The sequence below is a fragment of the Phalangium opilio genome, unplaced genomic scaffold (assembly GCF_054372755.1).
Source record: "Phalangium opilio isolate 3A_F unplaced genomic scaffold, DU_Popi_V2 ptg000106l_1, whole genome shotgun sequence".
Lineage (NCBI taxonomy): Eukaryota > Metazoa > Arthropoda > Arachnida > Opiliones > Phalangiidae > Phalangium > Phalangium opilio.
Window position 1 is genome coordinate 3527888 of NW_028324208.1, and position 9761 is coordinate 3537648.

A 9761-nucleotide genomic window follows, 5' to 3' on the forward strand; every position below is an offset into this window, starting at 1 on the left:
GCCTGCCCCGTCTCGATAGAATGTGCTAGCAAATGGGTTGTACCTGGCCTTTTGGTGAAAAGGTCTGCGTAGGGCTCTATCGTGTCGAACAGCGCTTTCTTCTGAGAAAAAGAGCATCCCGCCGAGGCCACGATTCCATCCAAAGTGCCGCGAGAGTCGCCACCTGGATTTTCGTTTTGCTTTCCGAGGGGACCGTCACTTAGGGCAGTGCCGTCCTCCCTCCCAAAACACGTAGGTACGATATCCTTTATTGGAACATCGACCCCACCCATCATACAAATCCTGCATTTACCTTCCTCCTTGTCAAAGGGAATAATCCGCTGTTCGTCTCGACCGATCGTGTAACCGCCGTGTGCTAAATGCACGGAGATACTTGACCATCGAATAAAATCTCTGCCGAGAATTATCGGTACGCTTAGACCTCGGACCAAAAGGAACCGCCGTTTGCGAACACCGCAGCGCCATCTAACCTTGAGTCTCACAGACCCAACGGAGCGAGAGAACCCTCGGCCAAAACGAACAGTTTTTGCAGTCTTTTTCATGGTAAGACCCTTTTCTTTACATAACTGGATCCCAGCATCACCCATGAGTGATACCGAAGATCCCGTATCCAAAAGACCTAGTGCATCGCTGCCGTGCAAGGAAAGCGTTATCAAAGGCGCATCCTTGCTGCCATAGTGACTATGGGTGCAACTGTCTACCAGGGGAAGGACTTTCGCATCGTGCGACAGCTTTCTTCCTGGGCTCAAGTTATCTGGGGGACGCGTTTCGGGCTTCGAAGATTCCGGACCCGAACTTGCGTCCCCCGCCACTAGTTTCCCTTCCTACCGGGGCATTCCCTCTTGAGATGCCCCTTTTTCCCACATTTCCAACATTCCTTGTTCGGGTTTCCCGAACCAGTATCGTGGTTTTTTGGGGGACCCGCTCTATGCGGCTGTCTCACTTCTTTGGGCTGCTTGTTTGTCTCGACGCTTCCCCGAAATCTGTGGTACAGATACGGGTCAAGCGAAGCTAAACCGAGCGAGTGAGGCGTTAATGCGAGCGCGTTATATCCTCCAAACGGACTAGGAGATCCCGCCGCTGGCGTACTCATTAACGCCGACGCCGTTGCGCCTTTTTCGCCAACCTCCGTGTTTTGAACACCGGAGTAAGCGAGAATTGGCTCTATCGAACATTCTGGTGGAGGTGGAGGTGCATATATCGAACAAGCTAATAAAGATCCTTGTATCTCTCTAGCCTTGTCCGACAACGCCGCCACACTGGCGAACACCTGTCCTTGCAAGTGGCAACGATAGGCGGGATGGCATTGACTGATGACGCGTTTTATCTTTTCCGCCTCCGTTACCGTTCCTCCAAGACGACTGTAATACTCAAATATACAGTGTATATACTGGGTTAGCGGCTCGTCTACACCTTGAGTCCTCAGCTCAAGTTCCCGACGAAGACGAGTTTCGTAGTCCGTCGCCAAAAATTCATTTTTGAATTTTGTTTTGAACTCAGCGAAACTATTGAACGGCTCCGCAAATGAAAACCACCTGCGGGCATGTACAGTTAGCGCCAGTGGAAGTACTCGAGTAAGAATATCGTTATCTGTATAACCAGATACCTCTTGATACCTCGATAACGCTTCCAGAAAATCATTCGGAGACAAAGGGTCGCGCGGCCCAGAGTAAGATGGCGGCTCAGCCGTCACCCTGACCGTCGGTCCTTGCCTCGCCCCTGCCAAGGCTCGCGTGATCGCATCAGCTATTTGCTGAGCCGGATCAACCATCCTTGCAAGAGAACGAGAACGCAAGTCCAAATTGCCGTATAAGGAATGAATTGGCTAGGCCAATTCAACTACACCGCTCACAATTATATACACCCTCTACACGTATGTACTACTCTTTTTTCGCCGAAATACTAACTATTCACACGTATTTAACGTGCCCCACGTTGGGTGCCAGATGTAAGGTCTACTCTTTCTACCCCGTAAATACCGTAGGCCTTACCAATAGTTATTCAAGCCAGATGTAGTCAAAAAATAGTCTTTAATGTACAAGATAACACATCTTACCAGTTGACCATGTTTTCAGGTAGAAGAAACGTCTTTACGAGCGGGTGCGCTTTTCTAGAATGTTGTTTTTCAACCCTCTCTCTTTCTTTCCCGAAAACCCCTTGCTCGACCACATTCCAAACTAGGTGGGTCTCATTCGAGTAAGGGGCGATCCCCCATCCGGATCGGTCTAACATGAGGGGTGGAAACCCCAAACGGAGAAGAGGCAAAACAGACCTCACAAAAGTCACGGTGTTCAAATATTGTAGTAAAGGTGTTTAAATTAAGAAACACTTTTTTAACACTATTTTGAACTAAAATTCAAATTAAGATGGTGTTAAAATGGTGTGATATTTCATTTAACACCTTTTTTAAAAATTAGGTATTTAAAGGTGTTTAAAGGGAGTAAAGTAGGGGTGTTTAGAGAGTGTAATAAGAGAGTATTTATGATAAGCACTATTTCCACACCATTAGGGGAAAATGTGTAAAAACTGTGTAAGATTTTATACACCCTTTCGTTGAATTTGTTTCTGAAATGTCTACAGTTCATGTAATTATACATTAATGGGTAATTTATTAACCACAGATTTATTTTTGCTTGCAGCGAAGTGGTACATAATATTTCCCCAAAATGTTGTATTTATTATTAATGTGATAATGTTTCTCATCACCACATGGAAATATGTACCATTCATCCGGAAACACTTCCACTTCGTATGAGTGCAAATATTTCTCAAATTGGACAACTCTTAGAGTATTTCCACATATGTATTGAGTTTCCGCTATATAAAATATGTGTTTGATTTCGCAAAAGGTTTTCACAATTCCGTTTCGCGAGTCAACAATTAGGACCCCTTTTACCCTGTATTTTACAGCATCTGTAACGCATGACGTTAGAGTGAAAAGCTCCGTTATTTCAGGAAATATTTCATCAATTTTTTCTGCAATGATGTGGGAAACTTCCTTTTCAGGGTTCCCTTTCCTTTACCGGCTGAACTAATGCCATCTCTTCTATATTGAGATAGCCAGCGATAGCATTGAGCCATTTGATGCCTTTCACACATTGTTTTACTCAAGTTTTTAAAGCTTTTAGAAATATTTGCAATTGTTTTAAAATACATATGTTTGGCTTTGAAACTAATGCACGACAAGGGATAAAGAGGGCCAAATTTTCTAATAGAGCTTGGGTAATGAATTAAGTAATGAAATTTAGGGGTAATTATTTGCTCACCATAAACATCCACAACATTGCCTAAAAAGGTTTCAATTAACGTTTCCAACTCTGATATAGATGTTAAAGACACCGTTTCTGCAAATATGATGTCACAAATTTGTCGGAGTAGCAAGTAATTTTCCCATTGGGGTGCATTTCGTGAAATAAATTGGTGAAAAATGAAAGGGAAAAGCCTGAATAAACAAAAGATTTCACTAGCTGACCCTTTTAAATGCCCATTCATAATGGCGTTTCTAATTTGACTTTGTGGCTTACTAGACTCACTGTTTCCATACGAGAATTTTGAAATTTATGGTTTGTTTGTGGCCGGCTTTATAGCTTGTTTGTGGTTGGCTTTATGGCTTTTTTGTTGTTGGCTTTATGGCTTTTTTGTGGTTGGCTTTATGGCTTTTTTGTGGTCGGCTTTACGACTTGTTTATGGTCGGCTTTACGACTTGTTTATGGTCGGCTTTATGGATTGTTTATGGTCGGCTTTGTGGATTGTTTATGGTTGGCTTTATGGATTGTTTATGGTCGGCTTTATGGATTGTTTATGGTCGGCTTTAAGGGTTGTAGTTACTGTCTTCTAAACACCACTTTCATCTGGTCTTTTGTCCATCCCACATGGACACCAGTGTGTACTTACTGGCTTCTACTCCTTCATCATCGTTAAGGTTAGCGATCGGCTAGGGTTACAAGAAACTTCTAGCCTCCCAATGGTGCTGTTCCCACCAAAGGTTCACGCAATTGTGCTGTTCTTATCCATTACTAAGATTCGAAACCTTATGTACCGATTGGAGTAAGACAACAATGGGCGTATGCTTCATTTCAAACGTCAATATTAGTCTAGTCTCTCAAGAATGTTCAATAGTTATTTTTTAAACGATGTAACGTGCAATAAGGTTATTAATTATCGAAGAAAATATATAATATTAATTATATTTATTTTAATGTTTAAGATAATCTTAAACCGTTGATACACTAGTGCACTTTGATAAAAACGCATTTTAGTTGGTAAGGAGTCGAGAAGCCAACATAATCCTTCATTACATTAACCGACTTAAAATGTAACTATCAGACTACTCTATTCTATTGTTGTCAAGGCCGACTGCAAAGCGGGGTTAGCAACTGAAGTTGGATAAGAGTCGGATTTCCGTTGTAAGTGCCAACTAGACCATAAACCGACGAATCTACCTCGAACCGACTCAAACGGGGAAGCTTCATTATAACGAAATTTGAAATGTTTAGTATTGATCGGTAGGTAGTCGGATATGCCGACCTCTCGACCCTTGTTGTTAATTTGATAAAAACCCATGTTAGTTGGTAAGGAGTTGAGCAGCCGACCTAATCCTTCTTTACACCAACCGACTTAAAATGTAACTATCAGCCAACTCTATTTGTTTGTTCTCACGGCCGACTGCAAAGCGGAGCTAGTAACTGAAGTTGGATAAGAGTCGGACTTTAGTCGTAAAAGCTGACTAGGCCATAAAGCGAAGAATCTACCTCGAACCGACTGAAACGCGGAAGAAGCTTCATAACAACGAAATCTGAAATTTTCAGTGTGATCGGTAGGCCGTCGGATATGTCGACCTCTAGACCCATATTGTTATCTTTTATTTGATAGAAACGCGTGTTAGTTGGTGAGGAGTCGAGCAGCCGACCTAATCCTTCATTACATTAATCGACTTAAAATACAACTATCAGCCAACTCTATTTTATTGTTCTCACGGCCGACTGCAAAGCGGAGTTGGCAACTGAAGTTGGATAAGAGTCTGATTTTAGTCGTAACTACCGACTAGACCTTAAACCGACGAATCTACCTCGAACCGACTCGAACGCGGAACACTCGTGTTACTGGGGACCCTTCGTTGTTACAATTCAAGGTCGCTACTTGGTATTGGGGGCGCTCGGAGCGACCCATCCTTAGCTTGACCGTTGACATCCTTTAATAATACAGACTTGCTTTAGCTCTAATTTTAGTGTAAAGTAACAAGCGGAAGATTTTTTTTTTTGAGACTAGTTGCTATTTTGGCGCGAAAACGAGGCGCGCCAGTCTCTTTCCGGTAAGCCGAAGAAATACTGCGTGGTAACGGATTTTGTGTTTAATTTACCTTAGTGACGCGACTCTAAATCAAAAATGTCTAGTAAAAGTGTGCTAGTACTGTTATGGAGAGGTGAAAGCCGGAAGATAGTTAAAATCAGTGAAAATAATTTAGGAAGTCTAATTGCAACTATAAGAAGCCAACCAGAGAAATATAGCGATTTCCTTGGCAGCAACCTAATATATCAGGTAATGTTCGATTTCGAAATAGTTACTATGCTACTGGGTGGGGCAAGAAAGGCTTCACAAAATATTATGATCGAAATTATATTTACGCCTTATAGTCTTACGATGAGGTTTTTGAGGAATTCGTGGATTTGGATGAGTTTTCCGTACTTACTGATCGAATGAAAATAAAATTCGTACAAAAGGTTGGTTTCATGATAATTTTAGTGGGGGTTAACTAAAAAATCAAATAATTTTGCTCTAAATTTCTTTACTAACTAACGAATGTACTAAAAAAGGTGCCCTAGAGTATTAATCGTTTTTACTCCGTGCGTTTATGTATTTCAACCGTAAAGGGGACTAGTTAAAGTGACAGTTCTGATAGTTGAAAATATATATACGGAAAGAGAAAAAATGTATGCTAAACTAGAAATGGCACCTTATAGTGTCGTTGTCACTGTATCCCTCGTGTATTAAATTGAGCAGGCATTTCTCAAGTTAATGTGGCACTCTTCGTAACATTGTAGCGTACGCGAGCCACTGTATCGCCTTAGATCGTTGTTGGGTGCTGTACTGTACAACCTTAGCACATTGGAAACCAAACGGAGCATTGCGAAATAATTTTTGTCCTTGTCATTAATTTTCTCCAGTGTAACTTAGAAACGTTTTTAAATTGTAATATCTGAGTCCCAAATTTTAAAAATTTCGGTTTGCAGAATTATTCTAGTTTGTAGTGGCGTTTGTATAACAAGAATAATTTTGATTGATTTTCTTTTTTAAGACCTTATCTGACAATGGTCCAAACCTTATTAGTGAACAAAGTTTAATAGAGGCTAATGAAGATATTCATGTTGAAATTGGTCCCGAAATTAATACCAGCTCATCATTGGTACAAAATGAAGAAAACAGTGCAAGTAGCACCCCTGTAGAAAATAGTGAACCCGCTCTGCCTTGGTACTATATAGGACTAAGAAAATATACCTCTATGTTCCGAATCGTGTAATGTTTTTACTTAAAGGTCGGTGGAATTGTGTTCGAATAAATATGCTTGTTCAAGGGCAAGCTTTTCAGCAGAATACCAGCTTCCTGCTTTCCCAGTTTACATAACAAATTCCGAACCTTACTCATCGCAACCAATAGAGAGGAAGAAGCAGACAGACAAAGAAATTATTTCTCTAATTTTAAATGATTTTTATCAGAAATATAGTTCTTTGTAAGAAACGATTTGAAACATGTTTTAGAATATTTATATTTCTGAATTAAGTTTGTTTCTTTCTAAATAAGATATCCACCATCACATATGATCATTGCTAAGTTTCTGGTCCGAAAATATTCACATTTAGAAAAATCCCCAGGATGCGATTTCGTAAGTTGCTATGCTTAAACCTATTAGCATTGCTGGTGAAAATGCAGTTTGCTAAGCACTTTAATCAGCCTGTTCATATAAAGAGCTGAATAGTCGGTCTGAAATACTTTCATTTTCTCTATTTTCCAAGGCAAAATGGTCCTCGCGTCTTTCAAATAAATTCAAAAACTTCAGAAGACCACTTAAAAATGATAAACGCGTGAATGAAATGAAAACAAAATATGCCAAAAAGCAAACCTCAGTGCTACTCTTAACTGATCCTAGTTCAGTGGGAAATGTCTTGCCTGATGACCTTGCTGATTTTGAAAATACTGTTGAAAACAACTTAAACAGGGTAGTCCAAATTACACAAGAACTAGTTGGGGATAGTTCAGAAACGCGCATGGTAACGAAAAATCGGGATCAAGAAAGAAACCTTTCAATGGGATCAGGGGGTAAAGAAAATACTTTGGATGTGGAAAGGGTGGACACTGAAATTTCACTAAGGGTAGATAGAGATAAAGAAAGAGCCCCAGTAGTCAAAAGAATAGATAGGGAAAGTGCACTGGGAGTAGAAAAAGGCAATGAAAGAGCCACAGAAGTGGAAAGAGTAGAAATTGAGAGAGCCACAGAAGTAGAAAGAGTAGATATTGAAAGAGCCACATCAGAAGTGGAAAGAGTAGATATTGAAAGAGCCACATCAGAAGTGGAAAGAGTAGATATTGAAAGAGCCTCAGAAATGGAAAGAGTAGATAAAGAAAGAACCCAAATAGCAGAAAGAGCGAAAAACAAAAATGCCCCGGTTGTGGAAACAGTAGACAAGGACAGAGTAGCGGGAATGGAAACAGTAGACAAGGGCGGAGTCGCGGGAATGGAAACAGTAGACAAGGGCGGAGTCGCGGGAATGGAAACAGTAGACAAGGGCGGAGTCGCGGGAATGGAAACAGTAGACAAGGACGGAGTCGCGGGAATGGAAACAGTGGACAAGGGCGGAGTCGCGGGAGTGGAAACAGTAGACAAGGGCGGAGTCGCGGGAGTGGAAACAGTAGAAAAGGACGGAGTTGCGGGAGTGGAAACAGTAGACAAGAACAGAGTCACGGGAGTGGAAACAGTAGACAAGGACAGAGTCGCGGGAGTTGAAACAGTAGACAAGGACCGAGTCGCGGGAGTTGAAACAATAAACATGGGCATGGAAAGAAAAGGCAAGGAAACAACCCCGGAAGTGGAAAACCTAATATCTGGAAACGATTTGGACTCCTCGGCAGGAAAACTACCACGCCGAAAACGTGCCGCCACTGAAAATCCATCTACCCGACAGGCCAATAAAATTTTTAAGGAGCAGACTAATGAAGGAAACGTTGTTAGGAAAGCAAAAAATGTCACGAAAAAAATAGACAAACGTTTTAAGGTACGTTGTTGTCAAATTATATTACATGGGGCTTCTTTTAAAACGATTGTCGTAAATAAGATTCCAACTAACTTCGAAGACGATATGAGTATCAAATTACATAAGAAATTTATGAAAGATGAACTTTCCATTGATTTAACTGCAATTAACTCAAGAATGACCAGAACATTCAAGGACAGAGCAACTCTGATTCAGAATGGAGCAGATATGAAAGACGTTCTGGATGAATATCCAGCTTTAAAGCATATTACTCAGGTACAAGCCGAAGCATTTCATGGACACATTAATTAATAATTCTAATGCATGTTTACATTCATAATCGTATGCGTGTAAAAACGCAAAATATTCATCTATATTTGTATGATCCTTATTTATAGTTGGATCAAGAATTCTTGTTGATAACAAAAGTCTCCATTCTTGATAGTGTAAAAAAGTACGGGGATCAAATTTGGGATATGGCTCCCATTAAGAAATGTAATACCATTAAGAGTGGCATTATCCAAAAATAACAAGAAGCGAAGCAAGCTAAAAAAGGTATAGAAAGCGAAAATAAACTTGTACAGAATGTTTTGTTTAAGACAATTTAATAATTTAGATCACATTGGAGTAAAAAGATCATTGTCTCTACTTCTTATCCCAGTTCTCGTTAATGAAAACCTCAACAGAATGTTTATTTCTGAGAAGGTATTTTCAAACTCCATAAAATATTTGAAATTAAAATTGACTTATTAAACTTATAAAAAATAACTTTGAAAGGACAAGAACATGCTTAAAAAGCAAGGCCCAATTATCGTGTTCAAAGGTGAAAGTATAATTGAGAGTGAATCATATGAACTACATATCGATGAAGAATTTATAGTTGAATGTTTGGACCTGGTGTGCGCGATCGGTTGTTTTTTTGCGAGATTTGGGTGTTTCACTACACATATACACCAGTTGTCTGTAAATCTTTAACATTTATTGAGCATGTTTTCTTTGGAATAAGGGTTACCCCTTTATCAAAACAAATGTCAAAAATTATTAAAAGAATCCAAGAATCAAATTAAAACCTAATTGTTACAATCCTTTATTTTTGTTTTATTTGTCACATAACGGGGTCAAATGTAGCATGAATTAGAAAAGGTGTAAAACCTGGTCTAATGCGTGACATAAAAGTGTCCAAAAACCAAAATAAACACCTTTTCTATATAAGCCACAGTTAAAAAGGATGTGCAACGGCACCAAAATGTACGAGATAAAGGTGTTAAATCGAGAAATAAAAGCACCTTGACTCATCAAGGTAGGTTGAAAAAGGTGTAAAAAAGCAATCAAAACTTGGCAAAAAAAGTGTTAAAAACTACTAAAGAGACCATTTCTATATAAACTATACAGTGAGAAGGGTGTGTAACGGCACCAAAATGTACGGGATAAAGGTGTTAAATCGAGCATTTAGAGCACCTTTACTCACAACTTAGATTGAAAAAGGTGTAAAAAAGAAGTGAAAACTTGTCAAAA

General features: G+C 39.9%; 1 protein-coding gene across 1 annotated transcript; it reads left to right on the forward strand.

Moving 5' to 3' along the window:
* Positions 1-6785: 6785 nt before the first annotated feature.
* Positions 6786-8040, forward strand: LOC149624229 (uncharacterized). Its single transcript, XM_089852256.1, has 3 exons — positions 6786-6880; positions 7011-7937; positions 8008-8040. Exons 1-3 carry the CDS (start codon positions 6815-6817, stop codon positions 8038-8040), a joined length of 1026 nt encoding a protein of 341 aa, XP_089708382.1. The 5' UTR covers positions 6786-6814.
* Positions 8041-9761: the final 1721 nt, after the last annotated feature.